At 54.4% G+C, this 26088-nt stretch overlaps 1 protein-coding gene across 1 annotated transcript in view; it reads left to right on the top strand.

The window, feature by feature from the left end:
- Positions 1-23965, top strand: part of TMEM63C (transmembrane protein 63C) — a 33411-nt gene extending 9446 nt beyond the window's left edge. Inside the window, exons 6-23 of the mRNA XM_065941723.1 lie at positions 1499-1641; positions 2729-2777; positions 4557-4665; positions 6065-6138; positions 6528-6608; positions 6722-6845; positions 7599-7732; positions 9055-9177; positions 9621-9774; positions 11397-11503; positions 12475-12561; positions 13116-13181; positions 15689-15851; positions 16077-16182; positions 16576-16743; positions 19111-19220; positions 20784-20849; positions 23765-23965. Coding sequence (XP_065797795.1) covers positions 1499-1641; positions 2729-2777; positions 4557-4665; positions 6065-6138; positions 6528-6608; positions 6722-6845; positions 7599-7732; positions 9055-9177; positions 9621-9774; positions 11397-11503; positions 12475-12561; positions 13116-13181; positions 15689-15851; positions 16077-16182; positions 16576-16743; positions 19111-19220; positions 20784-20849; positions 23765-23965 — 2065 coding nt within the window. The remainder of the gene's footprint in view (positions 1-1498; positions 1642-2728; positions 2778-4556; positions 4666-6064; positions 6139-6527; positions 6609-6721; positions 6846-7598; positions 7733-9054; positions 9178-9620; positions 9775-11396; positions 11504-12474; positions 12562-13115; positions 13182-15688; positions 15852-16076; positions 16183-16575; positions 16744-19110; positions 19221-20783; positions 20850-23764) is intronic.
- The last annotated feature ends 2123 nt before the right edge of the window (positions 23966-26088 follow it).

Here is a 26088-nt window from a genome sequence, read left to right on the forward strand (position 1 = left end):
AAGTGGGGAAAAAGTGAAAGTTAGTCGCTCAGTTGTGTCTGATTCTTTGTGACCCCATGGACTGTAGCCTACCAGGCTCCTCTGTCCGTGAAATTCTCCACATGAGAATACTGGAGTGGGTAGCCATTCCCTTCTCCAGAGTATCTTCCTGACCTGGGGATCGAACCCGGGTCTCCCACATTGCAGGCAGATTCTTTATCGTCTGAGCCACCAAATGCTGTTTATACTACAGTCACTAAGTTAATCCAGTAATATAATAAGAAACTAAAGGAAATTGACCAAAATGATTAATACCCATTGTCTTAGGTTTGATGAGATTGTAGGTGAATGATTTTATTCTTTTGTATTTTCCAAAGTTTCTATTATAATCATGTGTTGCTTTTAAAATTTTTAATTGGAGTTAACACACATGCAGAGACATGCCCAAAAAATAAATGTCCTGCTCAATTATCACAGCCACCCTCCTGATAAAGATTAGAGCCTTGCCAAGACCCCAGAGGCTCTCCTCCTGTTCCCTCCCAATCTCCTAGCACCTCCCTGCTCTTCAGAGGGAATCAGCATCCTGACTTCTAACTCTTCAGTTCAGTATTGCATATTTTTGAACTTTGTATGTAAAATGATATGGCATGTATTGTTTGTGTCTGTCCTCTTTCACTCAGCATTACATTTGTGGAGTTCAGCTGTGGTCATTCATTTTTATCTCTGTATAGTATTTCATTACATATATGTATAATATGATGTATATAGCTCACTGCACGTATATTTCAATTCTTGTGTCCATTCCACCTTTGACAGACACTTAGGTGGTTTCCAGTTTGGGGCCGTTACAAATAATGCTTCTCTGAGATTCTCATCCTTGTCTTCTAATGCCCAGGTGCATGTATTTCTGTTGGTTATAAACCTAGGAGTGGAATTGTTAGGCCATAGGGTGTACATATAGTCAGTTTCTATAGATAATGTCAACTCTTATCCAAAGTGGCCATGCTAGGGTCAGTACCCATGAGTGTGAGAGAGCTCCCAGCACCGACACCCTCACCAGCACCTCCTCCCAGCACTTTCCTCACCAACTTTCCAACGCTGACCAGTCCGGCAGTACGGAGTGATAGCTCACTGTGGTTTTAAGTATCCCTTTTTAATTTAAGGAGCAGCTTTTTGAAAAACAGGATGAATCTTGGTATCACTAACGGTTTGTTCAATGCCTGTACCATGGCAGGCACTAGGAATGTTTGAAGAAGCAATAAAAGAGGAAATCAATGCCTGATTTAAGAGTGCTTCTGGATTCCCAAGTGCGTTATCTGCAGCCTCTTTCTTTGATACGCCTGTGAAATTCAGTGAAACCCATTTCGGGCCTAACAAGTTTTGAGAAGAGGGATGTTTCTGAAGATGAAGATGCGGGTGTGGGGCGGTCACCTCCTCTCCCTCTGCTCCCTCCACCCCTGACCTGAGTTGTGGCCACACTGGCTCCTGAGCAGTGTCCCCATCTCTGTGTCTCCTCTAGGAACGAAGACCTGATTAGCAGGTGTGGAGACGACGCCCGGATCTACATCATGTTCCAGTACCACCTCATCGTTTTTCTGCTCATCCTCTGCATCCCCTCCTTGGGCATCATCTTGCCCATCAACTACAGTGGAGATGTTCTGGGTAGGCAGAGCTCTGTGGACCCTAGGCCCGGTCCGCTAGGCCTAAGAGGCAGCCCGGCTGGCTTGGGCATCTCGAGCCCTAACTTCTAATTGCACTTCTCAGGATTAGTTATGGGACCTTAGGCAAGCCGGGCCTCCGGTTCCCTCAAGTGGAAACCAGAGATGATACCTCTCTGGGTACCAGTTTGGCCCAGGGCCTGGTGCAGAGAAGGCAGATAGTAGTAATTCAGTCTAAAACCGAATGTTTATCCATGATGCATGGCCCACACTGTACCTGGCCAGGTGTTCGTGGAGGCCTTGTTATGGCGTGTGACCCACTGCCAAGATCCCTGGACCAGATCTCTCACTGTACCTACTCTGGTGGACGCAGTGTCATAGGGGCAGAATTTCTCATCTGGAGTGCATCAACATTTCTCCTAACAGGGTAGATTTTGACACAGTAGTGTGGTGGGTGAGGGCTTGGCCTTCAGAGGCTGAAAACGGTTCCCCACCGTTTACCCACGTCTGCTTCCCAGATTATTTCATCTCACACAGTGTCCCCAGGCCTCGGCTTCCTCAACAGTCATAGGGATCGAGAGACAGTGCATGTTACGTGCTTCGCACGCGGCCTGTAGTGGGTGCTCGGTGAAGAGCAGCCAGTATTTCACTAGTGAGCGCAGAGACAGAGCTGAATGAGGGCCGTACAGCTAGGTGGTATGTAAATGTCCAGACGGCAGCCAGGTGCACCCTGATCGCTCAGGTTTCTAGCTGTTTCTCCTCGGCCACTCTTGCTCGCGCTCACTCACTTCATCTTGTCTGACTCTTTGCATTCCCATGGACTGTAGCCCGCCAGGCTCCTCTATCCATGGGGATTCTCCAGGCAAGAATATTAGAGCGGGTTGCCATTTCTTACTCCAGGGGATCTTCCCGACCCAGGGATGGAACTCTTGCCCCTTGCATCTCCTGCTACAAGCTCTGGGGAGCTAAAAGGAAGCGCAGGATGCAGGCAAGCATTTCTAGGCCCCAGGCATTCACTCGGGAACCCTAAGGTCTGGTGCCCAACCAGTCAAGGAGCCAGGCTTGAGGTTGGCAACTTTCTTCTCTTTCAGACCGGGATAGTCACTTTGGCCGGACCACCATTGTCAATGTCTCCACAGAGTAGGTACCTGATCCTCTTACCTCCCGTTCTACTGGCTGGGTCAGGGGAGGGGGTGGATGTTGGTGGGGAGAGGTGGTCCGACAGTGAGTCCAAAACATGGGCTCCTCTTTGCTGACGAGAAAGGCCTGGTTTCTTTGGGAACCCAGGTCCCAAGTGGGACGCCAGACACTGCCTTCTCTTCGTGAGGAAGTGTTCTCGCTGCCTCCACGTCCCCATCTCTGTCATGGATGGAACTAGCTAAACCAGTCACTCCTGAAGTCTCAGCAAGGTGGTCCTCTTTGCTTGGTATGTCTAGCTCCCGAGAGGCAGAAACACTGTAGTAAATGGAGGTTTAAGGTACTGCTTCCTCTGACCACAAAAGAGTTCAGGTCAGGCCTCAGGGAACCGAGTGAAGGACAGACCTGATGCCCGGGGCCGTGAGACTGAGGAGCCAGAGGAGCTGGGTTCCTGCCCCGGCTCTGCGGTTAGCCGGCCCTGGGCCTGGGGCAGGGCTCCCTCCTCCTGTGAGCTTCATCCCTCGTCCGTTGTGGGAGAAAGGCTGTTGGACACGAGCTCTAAGGCCCATCCAGCCCTCGTGGTTCAGGAGCTGGTGGGCGTTAATGTCAGCCAAGTCCTCTGGTGGCCAGAGCAATCTGCAGGAGCCAGACGCGGCCCTGCTGGTCCAGCCCAGACAACAGGCCCCCCAGGGCTCGCGGCCGGCTTCCCGACAGAGCGGAAGCAGCCTTTCCGGCAGGTGGGAGTGGGCGTGCCCGCTCCTAACCCCTCCTCCCTTTACCCCACCCCATCTTCTGACCCCGCACCCCTGCAAACCCCACCAAACTCCAAAAGCAGCAGAAAGGCCGGGCACCCTCTCGCCAACTCCACTCCCAACTCTGGCGGTGCCAGAGCAGAGCTTAACCAGCTTCTCCCCGGCCAATCGCTGGTGTAAGTGTGGCACCCACAACTTCCAACAAGAAGTGAAGTCTGATAGGGCGGCCAAGAGCCCCTTCAACCTTCCTCAATCCAGAGAGTTGGAGTGTCCTTCAGGGACCATATCACCTTGCCCTCGCTGAGAAAACAGAGAGAGGCGTTTAGCCAGATGGGGAAAGTTAAGTGAAATGCCAGGCAGAGGAGGTGGGGGGGACAGTGATGAGGAGATATTTTGAAGCCAGGCAGCCTCTCTGTCCTCAAACTGCACCAAATAAGGCGGGCCCTGTTTCTGAGCAGCCTTCCTAGCCTGGTGCCTTGGGACAGCTTCATGTAAGTGCGGAGCCCTGGGACCCAAACCCTTCCTGCCCCAGGGAGGTGAGCCGAATCTGCAGGCCCTCCTTCCTCCAGGCCTGCTCTGCTTGGCCTCGTGGTAGACTGTGCAGTGGCGGGGGTGGGGTGTGTGTGTGGGGGTGTCGGGGTTGGGCAGGGGGCAACACGACACAGTATGCAGAGTGTAAGTGCTTCTGCAGTTCTGGGCTCCCCTCCTGGGACCGCCACAGCCAAGAGTGGCCTTGGGCAGGCACTCTGGCTCTTGTTTCCCTACGAGTAAAATGAAGACATTCACAGCACCACGCTCACATGGTCCAAGAGTCTAGCGAGAAAATGTACACAGAGCATCTGCTCCCACCCTGGGTCTGGCATGTAGTGAACACTTGATCAACGCTAGCCTTCATTCGTTGGAGCGGACAGCCCCTTCTCCATCCCCTTCCAAGGTGCCTGCGTGTCTGGAGGCACTGGAGGGTGGCCCTGGGGAGGTGGGAGGGGTTGGGGGTGGGGGTCTCACGCCTCCCGTGTCTCATTCTTGGCAGGAGTAAGTTCCTGTGGCTACACAGCTTCTTTGTTTTCTTATACTTCATCACCAACCTCCTCTTCATGATGCACCACTGCTTAGGATTTGTGCCCAGGAAAAGCTACGCGGTGAGTAAGTGAAAAGAACTACCAGGACCACGCCCTCTCGCCTAGAGCCCCTCTCGCCCCCCACCAGCCGGACCATCCCACTCCCGGCCTTCAGAAGCATCCCAGCTTGTCGTGGTCTGCACACCTCTGGGGGGCAGTCCGCCCGAGCAGGGAGGCCTCTTCTGCTTATCCCTGGGAATTGTCACCTGGCACATCCGTCTGGGCTATGAAATCACTGAGACCCTTCCAAACCAGCTGGTGAATAGCTGCCCCCAAGTACGTCCTCCCGCTATACCCCTGCTGCCTGGGACCCTCTCCAGGGACCCCTGGACCTCCCCACCACTGGAAAACTGAAGGCTTAACTCTAGTAGGGGGACCTCCACCCTCAGCGGCCAGTGCCCCCAGAGGATAGATACTCTGAATACTTTGCCACTCTTGCGTCCAACTCCTGGCCCTTCCACCATCTCCCTGAGGTCAGAAATGCATGGGCTGCCTCTTTGTGTCCTCACTGTCTTGGTTTGTCTTTCTCCCATCCCACCTCCCAAGCAGACCCTGAGACAAGGATTTGAGTAGCGTTCACTTATTTGGGAGGTGATCCCAGGAAGGACCACTAGGAAGGTAGGGTCTCCTAGCGGGAGGGAAGATGGCAGATAAAAGAGAGATGGGCTCCCTCAAGCCATCCATCCTAAAGGACAGATTCCCTTTACCACACCCCAGAACACAACTGCACACACCTCTGAAAGGTAACCCTGAGTGTCTCAGCCTGCCAGGAGGCTTGGGCACTCCTGGCCCATCTGGACTCGGCCACATCAGCTTTCTGTCTTGTCACCAGAAGCTTCCAGACTCCCAGACTCCCCTCTCTAGCAGCACAGTTTACAAATGGTTGCCTCAAAGCGATGGCTCAGGAAGACATGTCCCACTCACACAGAGTAACATGTGAACTTTGAAGAGCTTCCCCACTCCCTCCCCACAGTCCCGCTCATCTTCCAACTCCCCATCCCCAGTCTGATGATAGGGATGTCCCCTTGAGGTGGGCGTCACGTGGAACATGGAGACCAGAGGCCAGCAAGACAGCATGAGCTTCCCCTGCAGACCATGGAGCTCTGGTCCTCCCCCAGCCCTCCACCTCTCCCTGCAGCCTCTGACTCTTCCTCCCCTGACCACAGCCATCCGTGGCGAGGGGTCTCCCGGCAGGGGCGGGGGTGGTGGTGGCGGGTGGCACCGGGGTTCACAGACCTATAGCTTGCCTGCCTGCTGACCTCAGGGACGTGGGCTGGGTGGGGAAGCTGGCACCTGGCTTACCCAGCAAGGAGGAGGCCTGATGTGAATAGACGACCTGCCCCAGGTGGTTGAGTGCCACCGGAAGACCCAGGATTCCTGCGTGAGCAGTCTTCTTTCTCCACTGACCTTCCCCACTTAGGTCACCAGGACACTAATGATCACCTATGTCCCCACGGACATCCAAGACCCAGAGATCATCATTAAGCATTTTCAGTAAGTGGGGCAGGGTGGGCTGAGGCATGGGTTGCCTCCTCCTGGTCACCCTCCAGCCATGGTGCCCAGTCTAGAGCAGGTCATCTTATCTTGTGCCCCTTCTGTGACCTGAGGGCCAAACACTAGAAGCTAATTATCTGTCCGTGAGCAGCGATGTCCAGCTCTGCTCCCTGGCCCTATTCTGTGTCATCTGGGAAGGATGTGGCAACTCTCTCATTAACAGGGACCAACCCTGATGTCCAGGCTTAGGAGCCAGGGGGTGGATTCTACCACCCAAGCACCGGGAAACCCTGGCAGCTGTGCCCTTCAGCCCTGTGGGCTATAGCTCTAGGGGAAGGGGGAGCCCCCAGCCCGGCAGGCTGGCTCATCATCTTTGTTCCTGGCTTCAGCGAGGCCTACCCAGGGTGCGTAGTGACCAGAGTCCACTTCTGCTATGACGTCAGGAACCTGATTGACTTGGACGATCAGAGGTGAGCCTGTGGCAGGACCTGTCTGGATTTGGGGCAGGGGAGGGAAGGGGAGGCTGTGGCTCTGCTGGCCTCCGACCGCGAGACTCTTTACTGTGTCACCTGTTGGCTGGCAGGCGCCACGCGATGCGGGGCCGGCTCTACTACACTGCCAAGGCCAAGAAGAAGGGGAAGGTGATGATCAAGGTCCACCCCTGCTCCCGACTCTGCTTCTGCAGGTGCTGGGCTTGCTTCAAAGAGGTAACTGGCGCAGGCATCAGGGGACGCGGCACAGGGGCTGGGGCACCGGGCCTCCAGGCTCCGTTGCCAGCCCCTAGCGGTACTCCAGGCCTGCATCCTTGGGCCGCAGTCTCCACTCAGAGCGGCCCCTGGCTCGCGTTCTCCTTTCCGGCATGTCCTGTCTCCCTGTTGAGAAGGCAGAGGAGCCTTTCTCTGGGCCTCCCCCTCCCAGAGTAATCCAGGCCAGGGCTGGTTCTTGCTCCCTTCGGGGCTTGGTGGGGAGGACCAGCAAGGACACAGCAGGCTGCCAAGCCTCCGGGGTTCACAGAGCTGGGGCAGGAACATTTGAAAGCCGTGGTCTCCATCTTATCACCCCGCCCATGTGGCTAGGAGGCCTTGGCAGGACTGAACTCATCTAGCCAGTTCAGAAAAAAAGCATGATTCCCTCGCCTGAAAAGGCTGCAGGCACATTCAGTCGCTCCTCCAATGTCCACCCAGAGGCCAAAGGCACCCCCTTGCCCCTGGGGATGCCTCCCTTTCCCCAGATCTAAGAGCAGGGAGCTTGTTTCAGAGTCACTGTCTCTTCCTCCTGGAGAGCTGAGACCTGGAGCCCACCTGGAGGCCTGAGCTTTTTTGCCAGGCTTCCTAGGGAGCTGGGGATGGAACCAAGACCCACCCCCCCACACACACCGGCCTGCGCCCCGCGGGGAGAGAGGCGGCCTTCCTGGAGCCCTGCCGGCTCCAGCTCTGACGGCCGCGTCTCGCCCCCCCTAGGTGGACGCAGAACAGTACTACAGCGAGCTGGAGGAGCAGCTGACTGATGAATTCAACGCTGAGCTCAACCGCGCGCGGCTGAACCGTCTGGACCTGATCTTCGTCACCTTCCAGGACTCCAGGATGACGAAGCAGTGAGTCCCGGGCTGGGGTGGGGGGTGGGGGGCAGCTGCTTGCTGCGCCCAGCCCGGCCCGGGAGCGGGCCTCTGCTTCTCCGAACCCATCCTTCCCCACCCGCATTCCAGCCGAGGGGAGGAAGGGAGAGCGCCTCCCTCCGGCGAGCCGCGCTCCGCCCCGCTCCCCGGCCCCGCCGTGGGCACCGCAGCCGCCATCCTGCTTTCCAGAGCATGGCGGCGGGCGTCTTCCCCCAGCTGCCGGCTCGGCTTGCCTGCAGACACGGGGCTGCCCACCCCCGTACGTCCTGGCTTCAGCCCAGAAGACCTCTTGGTTCCACCTCCAGGCCTTGGCACGAATGATGCCCATTTCCCGCCCCTCATTTCCCATCGCCCCTCGTCACCCTTCCCCTCCCCGCGAGTGACAGTCAGAAGACCCAGTTGCCATTCCTGCTCTCCTCTCCTGCAAGCCTTCTCTGTTTCATAGCTTCGCAGGCTCCTCCCTCCTCTGCCCCAGCCACTGGCAGCCCCATCTTGATAAGGAATGGATGAGGTCCGCTCTGGAATGTTCCGGAAAGAATCTTAGGCCTGGGTCAAATACATAGGAGCCTCAAAAATCAGTCTTTTGAGGACGATGGAGCCATCCTCTCCCCCAGGGAGCCTGATCATTCACAAGGCTTTGTTCTCGCCCTCCCTGACCCTGCAGAGGAACAGTGGCACAGGCTAGAATTCAGGGCAAACAGATCAAGTGCAATTTTGCAAGTTAGTTGCACCCTCAAGTTTCTTATTCATCAAATTTGGTTACTTATATCTTCCTTGTCCACCTCCTGGAAGGGTAAGAAGGAATATGTGTTCTGTTAGTGTGTGTGAGACATCTACATATCTTTCTGAGAACCATCACTCGGTAGAGAGGGATCTAAGGTTTAATTTCAGCAGGTGTGAGTTACGAACCCACGATGGGGCTGCAGTGCCAGCACCTGCCCCTCTTTGGCTGTGTCTTCAGTAACCTATGCAGTTAAGATGATGGGACTCACCAGTTAGCTCCACGTCAGGCGCTGGGTGGAACTCAACAGTCGGTAGCTATTGATGGAAGCTAAATGAGTACCTCCCCTGTCAGCCTCACGGAAAGAGCATGTCTTTGTGCCGTCACTACCATTAGGGGGACAAAACGTGAACTGAGAACGACGTGGTCCCCTCTTTGCCTGGGCAGTCCATCCCTCTAACGCCCTTTCCTCCAGTGACCAGGCCTGAGGAACTGCCCACCTAGAAGGCCAGGAGGGACACATCCAAGTCTCCAAGAGTTCCTCACCCCCAGACTTCTGTCTCCTCCCCCGTCTCCGCAGCATTGTGCAGGATTTCAAGTTCGTTCACTGCGGGATGTCCCCCAAAGAGTCCTCAGTGACCGCCATCGTCAAATCCTACCAGTGGAGGGTAGTCCGTGCCCCACACCCCAAAGAAATTATTTGGTAAGCCCCCTCTGTCTGTCTGCTCTCCCTTGAGCTCCTTTGGGATGGAAGAAGGCTGTAGGATGAGGAAAAGAATCAGGGCCTGTCCTCCTCTTTCACATGCGGCCCCTGCTGGGCCGTGTCTCTCCTGGGCATCACAGCCTCTGCCCGCCCCCAAGCCCACCCCACCACAAGCACAGAAGGCACCCAGCCTTTGGGGGAAAAGGTTTTTCCTGTGGAAAGAATCCAGATAATTCTTTTGGCTCACCTGTGGGATGTATTCAGGGCCTTACCAGTGGTGTGATAGGAGAAGGCTTAGGGCTGTCGCATGCAGGCATGGGCCCGCAGGGTTGAATTAGACCAGGGCAGCCTGGTCCACAGCTGGCACGCAGAAGGCAGCGTGGCTGTGTCTGTGGGCTGAGACCCAAGGTCCTAAGTGCGTCTCCCTCCTCCATCCCACCCAGGAAACACCTGTCCGTCCGCCGCTTCCATTGGTGGGCCCGCTTTATCGCAATCAACACCTTCCTCTTCTTCCTCTTCTTCTTCCTCACCACGCCTGCCATCATCATCAACACCATCGACTTGTACAACGTCACCCGCCCCATCGAGAATTTGCAGGTGCCTCCACTCAGGCCAGGCATGGGGGCCCCCCGGGAGACAAAGGAAGAGTTCCGGCGAGGATGGGATGGGGGGGCCCCCTGAGACGTGACTCCAGAGCGCACGCAGTTGTGGCCCTGGCAGTGGCGTACGTTGGGGGCCCAGGATTTCCTTTGCCCTAAAGAGGATGCGTGTGGACCACTGCCCTTCTTAGGGACTAGGGTTAAAGGGTATGGGAGCCTTAGGCAAGTTCTGGGGGGAATTTGGAGGGATGGGCTTGGAGGGCTTCTTTAGACTGGGTCAAGCTAGAGGTACAAAAGAGCCGCAGAGGGTGGGGTGCACATGACAGCTCCATTCACCCCGTATTCTCTGAGCTGAGGTCCTTAGTGTGAAGATAAGGCCAGGGTGGGGAAGATGGAGGTTAGTTCTGGGGCAGCCCTTCAAGAGGAGCAGGCCCTCTGGCTCTGGTTCCACTGCCTCACTTCTGGACACACAGACCCCAGGTTGGTCCACAAGAGCAGTCCCTGCCATATGCATAGAGCAGTTCCGAGGAACTGGATGGGCCCGTATCCAAGTTCTGTAGCCTCAAGGCTCTTGCAATGATCCTAGAAGGTCCCTTCTTTCATGTTATCCTCATGCCTATTCCAGCAAAACACATGCAGGCACACACACACACGTGCACACGCAGCACACATGTGCACACATGCATGCGCATGCGTGCACACACACACACACACACACACACTTGCAATGATCCTAGAAAGCCCCTTCTTTCATGTTATCCCCATGCCTGTTCCAGCAAAACACACGCAGGCACACACACACGTGTATACATGCAGCACATGCACACATATGCACGCACACACACATGCACACTTGCAGTGATCCTAGAAGGCCTCTTCTTTCATGTTATCCCCATGCCTGTTCCAGCAAAACACATGCAGGCATGCACACACACACACACAGCACACATGCATGCACACACATATGCACACTTGCAGTGACCCTAGAAGGCCCCTTCTTTCATGTTATCTCCGTGCCTGTTCCAGCAAAACACACACAGGCACACACACACACGTGCACACTCAGCATACATATGCATGCACACACGTGCACACACATGCACACAGTCAAGCCAAGCCTTTGTACTGCTGCTTCCCATTGCCCCCTCCTCTGTCAGCCTCACAACAGGCCCCAGGCCGGGGCACCACAGCTCTGCCCCGGGGATTCTCACACCATACCCTCCCCTTCTCCAGCATGTCTCACACAACATCGCGGTAAAAGCAGTGTCTCCTCCCTAAAGTCTGAGTGTCTCCTCCCTGAGTGACAGCAGGTGGCTGTGGCCTTGGGGCCAAGTCGGTGGGGTCAGCCTAGGCTGTCCCTCCAGTGACCTCAGCATAGGAGGCCTGCACCCCTTGGGGATGCCCCTTGACCTTGAGGTGTCAGCCTCTGGCTGACCCAGCCAGGCAGATTCTGAGTGAGAAAGGCCCCAGCCCACTGTGCAGCCTCAGGGACATGAGGCCTGCTCTGGGACTGAGCTGGAGAAGTGGCCAGAGGCATGGGAGAAGGCACGGGAGGCCTGTGAGGGGGAGGAGGCTTCTTGCATTGATGTCTCTCTGGCCCCCCTCCGTCCACCTGTACAGAGCCCCATCGTGACCCAGTTCTTCCCCTCTGTGTTGCTCTGGGCCTTTACGGTGACGCTGCCTCTGATCGTCTATCTCTCCGCCTTCCTTGAAGCCCACTGGACCAGGTGAGCTGGGGGCCTCCCCTCTTATCCTGCCCTTGGCACCAGCTTCTTCCCCTGCTCCCCCCTCCCCACCAGCCCGGTGCTCCAGCTTCCCATCTCACCTGCGGAATGGAATTGATGCGGGATGGCTTTATGCCCAAAACCAACCCAAAAAAGTAACAGATACTTTTGCCTTTGGAAAGCAGGGATTGGTTTGTGTCAGGGATGCTGAGATGCCTGAAACCAAGCCCTCCTCAGGCTGCTCCCTCGTCTTCCAGCCACGCGCTGAGGGTCTGGAGCCGCGGGCAGAAACAGCCAGTGCCAAGAATGCCAGGGAGAGGGCGGGGGATGGGAGCGAGAGAGCAGGACTCGTCTGAAAAATGTCAGAAGGGCTGCTCCGGTCATCACAGAGCAGCCCATGCCCTCGATCTGACTGAAGACCCGTGTAGCCCATACGGTGCCATATTTTAAACACTCAAAGAGCCCCTCCCTGTTTATTAGCCCTAACAGTTATGTAGTGGGAGCTAATTAGTTAGGAAGTATTTACTATATCTTGGGGGAAAATGGACCTGCTCTGGACTGAAGGCTGCATGGGTCTCAAAAGTTATTTCCTGCCCCCAAAGTTTCTATCATCCTATCAGGCAGTAAGCCAGGATGTTTCTCATAACAGAAATCCTTCCTGGGCTTTCCTACGGCCAAGGCTCATGTTGCTTATTGAACCACTGCAAGGATTCTGAGTATTGTTAGTAATGTCCCTGCAACAGGGGTGTCAAGTGTATGGTATGTGTGAGCCTTCCCTTCCCATTCCTCTGCCCGAGGCAGACATCACATGCCGTTCTTTTCCTGCTGCTCCCAGACTCAGCACGGCCCTCAGTGCTCCGTGGAGATGGCATTGGTACGCGCTGTGAAACTGTTTTCTAGCCCAGGTAGCCATCTCTCTCCATTCTGCAGTCCACCATTTGGTTCTTATCATGTGTCTCTTTGCTTCCTTCTAGATCAAGTCAGAATCTGATCATGGTGCACAAGTGCTATATCTTTCTGGTGTTCATGGTGGTCATTCTGCCCTCTATGGGACTGACCAGGTACCTCACCTCCAAATCTCTCTCCTCTCTCAGCCAGGCTCACCCTAGAGTTGGAACCTCCTCCTTCAGATACTGTAGGCCCACCTGTGGTTGCTGCAAATCCATTCCTCAAATGACAGTCCAGTGCCTGTCGTGAGCCTAGCATGAGCCAGGTATCATGTGAACTCTAAGCTGTCAGCCATGAACTCTGCCCTCAAAGTGCTTTTCATCCAGCTGGGGAGACAAGCCATACCTACCAGCTGCCTGCCAGCCCGAGGTGGGGACAATGTGCAGTAGAAATTCAGAAGAGGGGGAGAGCGCCGTGGGAGAAATGGCTGGCCAAGGTTTGCTAGAGGGCAGGCCCTGAGTGGAAAGGTCAAAGATTTAGGGGCAGGGTGGCCCAGGATTAGGAAGAGAGGCAGTGTGGGCTGGCCGGCTGGAGTATTGAGGTGTGAGTGTCTGCAGGGAGTAGGCAAGGGAGGTTGGAAGGAGGGGAGCCAGCCCAAGAGAAACCGAACCCCAGGCCTTAGTTCATGATTCACTGACTGCAGGGTCTGCTTTATTCTTGCTTCTAGTTTGGATGTCTTTTTCCGCTGGCTCTTTGACATCTACTATCTGGAGCAGGCCTCCGTCAGGTTCCAGTGAGTACTAGCAAGCATGTTTCAGGTGTACTCCCAGCGTTCACGCGGCTTTTGTGGGCTCATACCAGCTGGATATGCGTATCCTTTATCTGCTCATGTAGGTAGAGATGAATGCGTGCCCACACTCTCATTAGGCAGCCTCTTAACATTTCCCGTGCCATGAACCCCTTTGTGGGTAAAGCCCGGGGACTCCTCCTCTGAATAAAATTTTTAAAATAATTGTAGATTCAAAGGAAATTGCCAGAAAAAAAAAAAGTCCTATATACCCTTCACCCAGTTTCCCCCAGTGGTCACATCTTGCATGACTCAGGTACAGTATCAAAACCAGGGAAGTGATATTGATACAATCCACAGAGCGTATTCAGATTTTGCCAGGTTTATATATACTCTGAGTAGATTTCTTATATATATATTTTTAATTGGAAGATAATTGCTGTACAATGTTGGGTTGATTCTGATTAGATTTCTTTTAAAAAAATTATTTATTTTTGGCTGTGCTGGGTCCTCACTGCTGCAGGGGCTTATCTCTGGTCTGAGAGTGGGGGCTGCTCTTTGTTGCAGTACGGGCTTCTCATTGCTGTGGTTTCTCTTGTTGAGGAGCACGGGCTGTAGGACTCGGGTGTCAGTAGTTGTGGCAAGTGGGCTCAGAAGTTGTGGTTCCCCGGCTCTAGAGTACAGGCTCAATAGTTAAGATGCACGGCTTAGTCGCTCCAGGCCGTGTGGGATCTTCCTGGACCAGGGACTGAACCCATGTCTCTTGAATTGGCAGGCAGATTCTTTACCACTGAGCCACCCAGGAAGCCCAGGGTTCTTTTAATGTACAAAATAGCTGGGCTATAACGAAAACCGATTGTGTCAAAATATAGTTACCGAAAATATTTTAGAATTCAAATGTATGATACAATCTCTGTTGACACATTTAATAACAGGCCAATGTATTCTAAATGGAAGCAAGCAAAAGTTACATTTTATTGTTTTAAAGGCATCCATGTGAAAGCTGATGTTACTTAGCTAAAAGAAGAATATTCAACTGGAACAAGGGAGTGGATTTTTGACAAGGCAACATGCAGGTCTTGTTGGACATCCAGCCAGTTTCTCTTTTTGTTTGGCTTTGTTTTGTTTTTAGGGTTACAAATGTTGAAAGTCCCAATTTTTCAAAGATGTACTGTTGCCAATGCCATGCAAGCTTTCATAGCTCGCTTAATAGGGCAAGAACCAGAATTCTCCAAGCTTTCTACAATTAAACTGTAATGGTAATAAACTTAGTTTATCCCAAGATGAGTGAGTTCATCTTTGGCTAGGTCATTATTTTTAATACAGTTTGTAAATATATGAGAAAGAAAAGAATTGTGAGTTCCTGACTCAACTTTGATGCCCTCAAGATTAGCTTTTGAAGGAGTTCTGAAATATATGCAGGGGCTCACAGATTTTTCTTCTTGAGGGAGCTGTCAGAATGGTATAGACGACAGAGATGCTCGGGTCCCCAGTGTGAGAACAGGCAGTGTGACAGATCCATTCAGGTGGCTGGATGGCTCTTAGTTGAAGTTGGCCAGCTAGCTACACATGTACAGACAGGAAAATCTCAGCATGTGAATTTAACGTGTCTAATTTAGTGGCCTAATAACTAGCATCATTTTGAAGAGATGAGAGCAAATGATATTATGAGAACTCAGCAATAAATACAACATGATATGAAAATACCTCACTTCAGCTGGTGACAGACTCACAGCCGTGGCTAACATGCCTGTGACTTGTTGCCCATGCTTTTAGTGGAAGGAAGTGCTAAACTGCAGAAAGTGAAGATGCAATCTTTTCCCTATTCAAGGTCACAGACCCCCAAAAGTCTACCTATGAACTCTCCAGGGTCTGTGGATCTAGTCAAACAGCCCTTCTTTATTTTTGTTCTCTTTAACAGCCCTTCTGTAGATCAAGCCAGTACATGCATGTCCTAAACCATCCACACTTGCTGTACACCACCCCTCTCCTTGCTCCAAAGGGCCCTTGTTTAAGTTACATTGGGCTGGAAACGCATGTATACAGTCAGCCTTCCTTATCCACGGATTCCACGTCTTCAGATTTGATCAAAATATTCAGGGAAAAAAATTCTAGGACGTTTCCAAAAGCAAAACTTGAATGTGCCGTGTGCAGGCAACCATTTGCACAGCATCTAGTTGTATTTACAGTTGATTACATTGTGTTAGGTATTACAGACACTCTAGAGACAGAGTACACAGGAGGATGGGCATAGGTTATCTGCAAATATTACTGACATTTTCATATGAGGGACTTGAGCATCCCTGGATTTTGATATCCGCAGGGGCTCCTGGAACCAACCACCCGCGGATACCAAGGGCTGACTGTATTTGAAAGCTCTTCTCCCCGTCTCTACCTCCACCCCCTGCCCATCCTTTCAATTCTCTTCCTCTCTCTCCTCTTTGCTCCCAACATCTCTGCCCTCCCCTCTTCTCCGGCTTCTGTGGCCATCTCCCGCCCTCCTCCACACCCAGGTGTGTGTTCCTGCCAGACAATGGCGCCTTCTTTGTCAACTACGTCATCACGGCAGCCTTTATTGGCACAGGCATGGAGCTGATGCGCCTGGGGTCACTCTTTTTGTACACCATCCGCCTCGTCTTCTCCAGGTCGGAGCCAGAGAGAGTGCACATCCGAATGGTGAGGGCCAGGCCCTTCCCCGACACAGCCCTTGGAGCTTCTCTTGGGCGGGTGTTGGAGTCAGGGGGTGCCTGTTAGAAAGTGTGGAGCGACCTGAGGTTGGGAGGCCTGGTGGGCGGAAGGGGTGAGGTGCTCCTCCAACACCAGGCTCGGAGGGGAGGCTGCCTTGCCGGATGAGGAGCTGCAGAAGCAGCCAAGCCAAGCAGACCCTGCCTTCTGCCCCAGAACCAGGCCATGGACTTCCAGTTCGGGCGCGAGTACGCGTGGATGATGAATGTCTTCAGTGTGGTGATGGCCTACAGCATCACCTGCCCCATCATTGCTCCTTTCGGTGAGTCGTCCCTGAGGCCCCCCGGGGGGAGCTACACCCCTCCGTTGCAACTGGGAGCCCCAGAGCATCCGGCTCCCTGCTGGCTCTGGAGGAGACCCCGGGCCAGCCAATCAGAAGGGCAGGGGAGGGGGCCAGGTCGGTCAGGGGGGCCGGAGTTGGATGGCTATTTACAGAAGATGCTTGTTAGGGAATGACCACTTACCAAAAGGACAGAATAGGTTCTAGGATTCAAGGGAAGCAGCCGGGCATGCGAGATCGGCCCCACGGGGCTCCCACAGCCTGTCCTTGGCCCCCTTGCTGCTCTGGATGACCCGCGTCTGGCATCTCGGGCCCGGGGGGGAGGGGAGGGTCTTGGGATGGCCTCTGAGCCTGCCTCCATCTGCCGGCCCCCAGGGCTGCTCTACCTGTGCATGAAGCACATCACGGACCGCTATAACATGTACTACTCGTACGCGCCCACCAAACTCAACGAGCAGATCCACATGGCCGCCATCCACCAGGCCATCTTCGCACCGCTCCTGGGGCTGGTTTGGATGCTCTTCTTTTCCGTCCTACGCTTAGGTACGTGCAGAGCACCCCACCCAGGCCCCCCCCCCCCGTCTGTTCCCCCACCGCTCCATCGCCCCTCACCGACGACTCTTGTCAAAGCAGACCAAGCCCAGGGAGAAGTGAGGTGTCCCTTGTGGAGCACGGCCACACTCAGCGCCTTCTGTAGGCCCAGCTCCTGTTAAGAGTCCTGGCTGACCTTGGAAGTTAAGGGTAACACCAGTGTGGTCCAAACCATATACATTTCGGTTTACAATTTTCAGGGAAAAAAACAACAAAAACATCCTACTCCTTCGTTCTAACTCAAGGCTGGCAGGAAATAAAATATTATAGTATCTGTCATCAGTCAGTTCAGTTTAGTCGCTCAGTTGTGTCTGACTCTTTGCGACCCCATGGATTGCAGCATGCCAGGCCTCCCTGTCCATCACCAACTCCCTGGAGTTTACTCAAACTTATGTCCATTGAGTCGGTGATGCCATCCAACCACCTCATCCTCTGTCATCCCCTTCTTCTCCCGCCTTCAATCTTTCCCAGCATCAGGGTCTTTTCCAATGAGTCAGTTCTTCGAATCAGGTGGCCAAAGTATTGGAGCTTTAGCATCAGTCCTTCCAATGAATATTCAGGGTTGATTTCCTTTAGTATTGACAGTGGGTTACCATTTTTTGCTCCAGGGTATCTTCTGTATCTCCTACATTGGCAGGCAGATTCTTTACCCCGAGCCATCTGGGAAGCCCCTGGCAGACTTCATTTTTTAATAAGACTTTTCTTCTAGGTATAAAAGACTACAGATTTATTATCAAAAATAGGAAAAAAAAATGGAAAGATTAGAGTTTGAATGACTATTATCTCACCTACAGCCTCCTGTCTGCTGCTCCCAGAGCTCACTCTGTGCATGTGTTTTAGAGGACAGGAAAAAGTAGGAGGGGGTTTACTGATTGACTTTACAAAACTATGGGTCCATTTTATTCTAGTCAGACTTATATCCTGAGTTTCTTCACTGAACATTATGCTCCAAGCAGTTTCTTGCATTATTAAAATACTGTTTGAGCACGTGTCTTTTAATGGCTGCATTAATTTCTGCCAGTTTTAGTCAGGTCACCATTGTTGGGATATTGAAGTTGTTTACCATTTTTTGCTTTTATAAAAACACAACGATAAAAATCATTTTGCAATAACTCCCACTGTAAAGACTGATTTTTAAATATTCCTGTCGTTAGAAAACTCCTGCTATGAAAAAGTTACCCAACATCCCCAAACAAAACATAAGTGACTCTTAAATTCTGAATTGCTTTTCCATGCTATTAGCACATGTAATAGAGTTACTTCAAAAGGGCTTATGAGAGTTAGACAAAGACAAACTTCATATGATATTGCTTATATGCGGAAAATGATACAAAAAAACTTATCTGCAAAACAGAATTAGATTCACAGGTTTAGAGGTTGAATTCATGTTTACCAGGGGGGAAGAGCAGGGAGGGACATAGTGGGAGTTCAGAAGGGATATGTACACACTGCTATTTTTAAAACAGATAACCAACCTCGACCTCCTGGATAGCACAGGAACCCTGCTGAATATTCTGTAATAACGTCTATGGGGGAAAGTATTTGAAAAAGAATAGATACCTGTATATGAATAACTGAATCCCTTTGCTGTACCCCTGAAACTAACACCACATTGTTAATCAACTGTAGCAGTCACGTTAGTCACTCAGTCATGTCCGACTGATTGTGACCCCACAGACTGTAGCTTGCCAGGCTCCCAGGTCCGTGGGACTCTTCAGGCAAGATTACTGGAGTGGGTTGTCATGTCCTTCTCCAGAGGATCTTCCTGACCCAGGGATCGAACCTGGGTCTCCTGCATTGCAGGCAGACTCTTCACCGTTTGAGCTACAGGGAAGTTTACTTCAATATAAAATTTAAAAGAATTAAAAAAAGGGGGGGGGCAGGGCTTACAAGGAAAGGTGTGGGTCAGTCACTGCATTTGGGGACAGGGATATAAATGAGTGACCTGAGGGAGTGACATAAATGACTCAAATACTTCCCAGGGACCATGATATGGAAGGTAGCTGGCCTCTAGGGGGACGTTTATGGGCACTTAGTGGCTGTTTAAGGAGTCAATGAATTTTTTTTCGTGGAATCTGCCAGATGTTGAATTCTAAACTGGTCAGGTAGCACAGAGGGATGATGTCCCTGGGTGGGGCTCATTGATTGTGGTTAAGGGGAGAGCTGGGCAGAGACGTCTCCGCCCCGGGCTCCAAACTCCTCCATAGGTGCCAAGCTGGGGCCCCAGGCTTATGTCAGCTGGGCCAGCATCTCTGCCAGCGCCCTGCACACAGCTCTGGTCCTCGGGCGCCAAGCCCATGCCGCTCCTTCTCCTTGCAGGGTCCCGGCATGCCATCACCATCTTCTGCCTTACCACCCTTATTGCTTCCATAATAATGGCCTGCGTTGCCACCTTCATGGGGAGGATGTCAAAAATGAGTAACTATGAGGTGAGTTGCCAGCCTGCCTTTCCTCCCGCAAGTTCTCCCCAGGGTGCACACAGCTCGAGGACCCCCTCCTGCCTGGGGCACCCACAGCATCAGAGCAGCGAGGGGCCCTTGCCTTTCTCTCTGACGGTGGGATGGGCAGGCAGTCCTGGGTATGCATATTGTGTGTGTCCTTGGACTGGCCCCCGGATCATCACGCCTCCCAGGGCGGAAGACAGTTGTCCTCTCCTCTTCCCCCGACTGACATCTCCTCCAAACCACAGGCTGCTGACCCATCCTTCCTACGATGTGAGCCTGTCCAGCCACAGAGCTGCTGGGGCCATTCCAAGGGATGGAGGGTTGAGAGAAAGGATGGAGTGAAGGAGTGAAAGAGGGGGTGGTAAGGATGATGCCCTGGGGACGGGGAACATCTCCCTTTGAAGAATCTCAGGATACTCTGATCTTGCCTGGAGGGGAGGCCTGGTTCTCTAGGCCCCATGACTCCTTTGAGTCTTTGCCAGCATTGTTGTTTAGTCGCTAAGTCATGTCCAACTCTTTGCAACCCCGTGGACTGCAATACACCAGGCCTTTTGTCCTTCATATCTCCTGGAGTTCGCTGAAACTCCTGTTCATTGACTCAGTGATGCCATCCAACTGTCTCATCCTCTGTTGCCCCCTTCTCCCCCTGCCCTCAATCTTTCCCAGCATTAGGGTCTTGGGGCCCAGCCAGTTATTAGAGAAGGGAACCCACCCATGCCAACAGAACTATGTGCTCAGCACTTCCTAAAGTGGGGTGACTTTAGAAGCGTACTGGAATGATTTCCAGTGGACTGAAACATGTCCTGTTTTTCACGGTTACACCTGTATTTTTCTGGTTGACCTTGTTTATGGAATCTGACACAGGATTTCTGTTTATAATAGTGAATTATTTCCTTTTCAAATGAATTTAAATAAGAAATAAAGTTGATTTCAAGTACTAGCGTCCTACTGAGCCAGAGAAGGGAGCCTCTGAGAAGAGGATCTTCTTGCTTCCGGTGGTCCCATCTCTGGGGCCCCGGCATAGGCATTTACTCTCCTTTTTCCCCAGACCCTCCTCCATCCCCTGGCCTGAGTCCATGCTAGCGAAGCACCTGGGCTGACATCATCTCTGGCTCTTCCCAATACAACAGTGTTGTAGGATCTGGTTGCTCAAGTGTCCACTCTAGAGACAGAAGGTGACAGAGGACTTAGACCTTCATCTCAGATAAAAGGGAAATTCTGGCAGGGAAGAGGGTATTGTTGAAGTCAGGGCTTCTCCTGGAGTCAAAGCAGCAGGCTTATCTTTGCACCACAGCTTCCCACAGCTCTCATTGTGGTCCTCGGGGATGGAACCTTCCAGAAGGGTCTCCCCAGTATCGTGGTCCTCACTCTGTCCCCTGAGGGTTCAGCCCGGCCTGCTGGGCTGCAGGTCTGGAAAAACAGATGAGTTGAGTTGAAGGGGAGCGAGGGGCCCCTTAAGCCTGAGGTTAGGGTCCGGGTTTCTCTGGATACGGGGAGGGCGGCGGGGGCGGCATTCACTGACCCTCCCCGCCTCTCCCACCGCCGCAGCCTGAGGAGACGGAGACGGTGTTCGACCTGGAGCCCAGCAGCACCTCCTCCACGCCAACCTCGCTCGTGAGTCAGTGGCCTGGGCCGGGTCGGGGTGGGGGGCGGGGTGCTTACAGGGATGGGCTTCTCCAGCGGCCTCGTGGGGGCTCCAGTGGTTAGAGCCCACCCTGGGTCTCGGGGAGGAGACGGGGTGCCCGGGACTCCCCCCGTCTGACGCAGCAGGACTTGGCCCAGGTCAGATTGCTGCCGTGGCCCTGGCTGAAGAGCCTTCAGAAAGATAGAAGATCCAGGACTTTCTCCAGGACATTCTATAGAAGGAGCTCAGAGAGGAAGAGAAAGGGCAGGGCGGACTCAGCCTCAGCGAGCTCAGTCGTGTAGACGCAGGGGCCTGCTGGGGTCCTTCGGCCTCAGGACCGAAGGCTGCCGCCAAGGGCGCGGGTCCCAGGCAGCGTGGCGCGGACAGAGCTGCCGCGAGCTATTGGAGGTCTGCACGGAATGGTAAGACGAGTGAGCCCGTCAGCTTGAGAGGAGACGAGGCTGGACTCCAAGTGCAGGGGTCCAGCAGGCTGGGCGCTGGCTCCCGCCCCTGTGGCTCAGCCTGGAGACGGGCATGAGCGCACGCCCGAAACCAGCCACGAGGGTGGATGCCGGGCCGCCGAGGCATGCACTGAGCTGGGTACCGGGTCGGCCCGTGCCCCGATGCCAGGGTGCCTTGGAGGAGCACTGAAGAAGGGCACCAGCCAGCCCTGAGCACTCAGGGAAGGCTTGCTGGAGGAGGGGACGTCTAACCAGACTCCAGGCACGGGAGAGCTAGGGGTTGCCGGGTGGAAGAGGCTGTCAGGGAGAGCACTTGAGGAACAGGGCCAGCCTGTGCAAAGGCCCAGAAGCGAGAATCCAGGGCATTGGGGGACCACAGACAGTTTCGGGCCGGTTGCAACTGCAGAGCGGGCAGCACTCGCAGAGTGGGTGGGAGAGGGGCCCCTTAGTCGTGGCAGAGCTGGGCGGAAGGGGCAGACCAACAGTGGGAGGACGTGCCCACGCCGGATGCACGGAACCACAGGCCTCGCTCTGAACCGAGCCCCACAGACAGGGCCCAGTGAGCTCTGGGAGGTGGCAGGGGAGACGGAGCTTCAGTACCAGGAGATGACAAAGGTTTCGAAGCAGCAGTCTCTCTCCACGTAGCATTTCTCCTGGGGCCCTTCTAAGATGACCCTTCCAGAATATTGTCAGCAATTGGTTATTGAACCCTTGCAAACTAGATGCTTCACCATTCTTACTCTTGATCTTTACGCTTAACCCACACAGTGGGGGGTTTTATCCTCATTTTACAGATGAGGAAACAGGCTGAAAGACCTGACTTAATTTAGACCCCAGGGTACTAACTGCTGTGCAAGGAAACGGCAGGACGAAGTTTGAACCAGGTCTGCTAGATTCCAGAGTTTGAGCATTTTTTTTTGTTTTAAAGAAATTATCGAAATTGATTTTTTAAATCTTTCATTATTGTAACAGAGGTGTCTGAGCGTTGTAGGTAACTATGGGGAGAAAGAACAAAGAAGCCAAAATAAGAAAATAAAAGTCCATATTTCTACCACCTACAATGACCACTGACACCTCAATGTATGTTCTTTCAGATATCTATTTCCTCTAAAATGTCGTAATACTGCACACTGTTTCATAACCTGCGTTTTTAGTTAACAATCTCCGTCTCCCTACATAGATACGTTTTTACCTCTTCAAATACCTAGTCCATATTTGACTGGCCCTACAGGTCCAGAAATATATTTTACAGCTTGTCCAAACCAAGATCCAACCCAGGGTCTGTGCTGGATTAATCTGGCCCCGCCCATGTCCCTTTTATTTCAGCACCATCTCTATTTTGTGACTTGTTGGAGAGACCCACCCTGTAGTCTTGCAGAAGGCCCCATCTGGCTTTTTCTGGCTGTTTGTTCATGGTATCTTACAGGAGGTTACAGTATCTCCTGTGTTTCCTGAAAACGAGAAGTTAGATTCAAAGGCTGGAATTGAAGATTCAAGTTCAACACTAGGGCCTAGAACATTACAGGCAGTGCTATGCGTCACACTAGGAGATACATAATATCCCATTTATTGCCAAAAATGATGCTAAAGTGACTCCCGGGTTCAGGGATGACTGCTGGCTTTTTCCATTTTTCAGTTACCATTTTTCCCGTAGGACCCAAAAGTCATCTGTGGGGTTGACTTTGGCCCTATGAAAATATCTAAATTCTACTGCAGAAAAGAATGTTCCCTCATTATCTAGGGCTGTTTGAGTGAGTGAGTGAAGTCGCTCACTCTAATAAACTCCTACAGAAAAGGTTTCATTCTATCCAATAATTACCGGTTTTCAGAGTAAGGAGTTGGTTTCAAAGTCCCTGCAAAGGACGACAGACAGCTCCACCCCTGTTGCTTCTTGCTTTTCTACTCGGCTGTTGTCCCAGGCATTCCTGAGCGCAGGCCCGGACTTCACGGGGCTCGTGAGCAAGCCAGAGGGCAGCCTCCGTTTCAAATCCTAATTCTCGGGCCAGCCAGTGACGCACCCCAAAGGTGCTGGATGCGGCTCTGAAGCCGCGGTAGAAAGCGCACTAGCTCAGGAGTGGGGGTCCCCGCCCAGACCCCAGTGTCAGGGAGCCTGTCGTCTCCCCCCTGGGTTCAGCCGGACCTGGAACCAAAACTGAATGGCACGCGTGCTGGAGGCGCAGTGGACTGGGAGTTAGGAGGCGGCTGACTGGTCCAGGGAGCGCGTAGATGCCCGCGACGTGCCTGAGAGCAACCGGGAAGGGGGCTGGGCGGGCTGGCCAGGACGCGGGCTGCGGGGGGAGGAGGAAGGAGCCACAGCTTAGGCGGTGCGGGCCCTGCTAAAGGTCGAGCATGGGGCGGCACGGGGAGGGGGAGGGTGTGCCAGACGTGACCTCGCCTCGCCCCGGGTGTGACCTCATCCCGTCTCCCTTCTTTGTCCTGAGCAGCTGTATGTGGCCACCGTGCTGCAAGAGCCGGAGATGAACCTGACCCCCGCCTCCTCCCCAGCCCGGCCCACCTACGGCACCATGAGCAGACAGCCGGAAGAGGGAGAAGAGGAGAGCGGTGTGAGGGCCTTTTCGAGGGAGCTGGACTCGGCCCGGTTCCAGGAAGGGCTGGAACTGGGGGACCAGAGCCAGTATCACTGACTGGGACCCAGGCCTCCACCTGGCGACTCCAGCCGGGAGTGGCTGCCAGGGAAAGGGCCTGGCAGAGAGAGGCAGCAGGGCGCCCTGGCCCGCCTCCCCCAACACATCCTGCAGACTTTGGGAAGGCTCCAGCGGAGCCCCGGCTGTATGTCTCAGCCACATGGAGGCCCCGCTTGCTGACCAGCCGGAACGGGAGATGCTGGGCAGTCTATAGAGGGGCCCCCCAGGATGGGACGGAGGATGCAGGCAAGCCCCACCTCTTGGCAACAGTGGCTGGAGCCCTGAGCACAGACTGAAGGAGGGCTTTCCTGGGGTCACGAGGGAGAAGGTGTGCCTAAGGGAGGAGGCAGGAAGGAGACTCTGGGGTCTTCCCCACCCTTCCACCAGCTGCCCTGCCCGAGGAGCTTCTGCGGCTGCCCCACCCGCCCCCAGCCCCATCCCTCCCCTTCGATCTGCGGAGGACCAGAGAGACACGGAGGACCACCTCCTCCCAGCTTCCCTGCACGGAGAGCCGCAAGGAGAAAGTCCTGCACCCCACCGGCAGGAAGGGATGGCTGAGACCGTAGACGGGAAGGAGGCGACTGAGCCCCTTTCTGTCCCCCTCTCCTCATCAGGTGTCCCCAGGAGCCCAGGGTAGAGACTTGTTCTCTTGTCTGTCCCTGCAAGGGTAGCGGGGCTCATTAAATGGGACCTGTGTGCATTCTGATGAAAGCAACCTGGGCTGGTTACTGTCAGGCGGGGAGGGCCAGAGGCAGAATTCATGGAGTTGGCGGGGGCAGGGGCGTGGGGGTGTCTTCTCCCAAAATGCCAAGTGATGAGAACAGATATGCCTCCCCCAAGGCCCAGGGCCTAATGAGAGGACCCCCAAGGTCAAGGATGTGGCCGCTGAGAGCTGCCCCTGCCTCATGCCCATCGGAGTGCCTAAGCCCCCAGCCAAGGTGGGGGGCATAGCTTAGGAGGAGAAGCCCATGCTGCAGAGCAGGCACTGACTGGCCTTTCCCAGGGGTCCAGGCAGGACCCGTGTCTCCTCTCCGGGCCTCCCTGCCCTCTGGACTGAAGAGCGGTCCAGTGGCCGCCGGCGTGGTCCTGGCTCAGACACTGCGGATTCCCTGTGGGCGGTGTCCCCCCATGGACAGGCAGATTCAGGCTGCCCTCCCAAGGCGGCCACCACCCAGGGCCCGGAAGAGCTGAATCCTGAGTAGGAAGGACTCTGGTGGCACCCTCGCCCCAGGCAGGGAGTTGCAGGCCTCGGCCTCCGGGGACAGGTGGCCCACCAGGCGGCCAGGCCGAGGGAGACACAGAGATGGGCTGCAGGGGCCTCGGTGGACCGGGACGAGCCGCCTCAGGCAGGGTCTGTGTGCCCTAGAGCCCTCCTCAGCTCCGTCCTCCAAAGGCCTGGGTCCCTGCGGCCAACCTTCTGAAGGTGGGCGCTCGGGTCCCCCTCACCTGGGTGTTGGCCACCGGCTCCCAGGCACATGGGTGCTCCTGAGCCCAGATCACTTGAGCCTCACTTCTGCCCACACCCTGGCTCCAGAAGCTCCAAGCTTGACCCCAGAGGAGAAATAGCACTTGAGGGGGAAGAAGCCCTGCTCTCTGCAGCCCCTGGCCAACCCCCCCTCCGCCCAGCCCCACCAAGACCTCAGCCCGGACTTCGGCCCGAGGGCTAATTTCCAGAGAGAACCTGAGTCAGCTGGGGAGGAGGCAGTCTTACCCCGTCAAGGTCGGAATAAGGAGGAAATTATCCCCATAATCCCAGGCCCCACAGCCCTCCTCCCCAAACATTTCACCAGCCGTCAAGGGGGAGGGTCCCCTCCAGAGCAGAGCGGTCAGGACCCCCGGCCTGGGGCCCTGTCCGCCACGGGGAGGTGGTGACTCCAGGCCCCCCACCCCGCCAGCCCCCAGGTGTCTGGCGGGCACGTCCTGCCGGAAGGTGGCCCGAGGACTCCCCTTCTCTTGGCACCACTTGCTGGCATCTGGCCCCCGTCTCGCGGTCCCTGCTGGACCGTTCCTGCGGCGGCTGCCCTCCCCTCGTCCGCGCAGTCAGGGGAAGCTGCGTATGGCAAGGGTCCCAGCAGACGACACGCCAGCAGGGCTGGGGCTGCCCGCTCTGACCCTGGGTCAAA

This window comes from Muntiacus reevesi, chromosome 7 (genome assembly GCF_963930625.1).
Source record: "Muntiacus reevesi chromosome 7, mMunRee1.1, whole genome shotgun sequence".
NCBI lineage: Eukaryota > Metazoa > Chordata > Mammalia > Artiodactyla > Cervidae > Muntiacus > Muntiacus reevesi.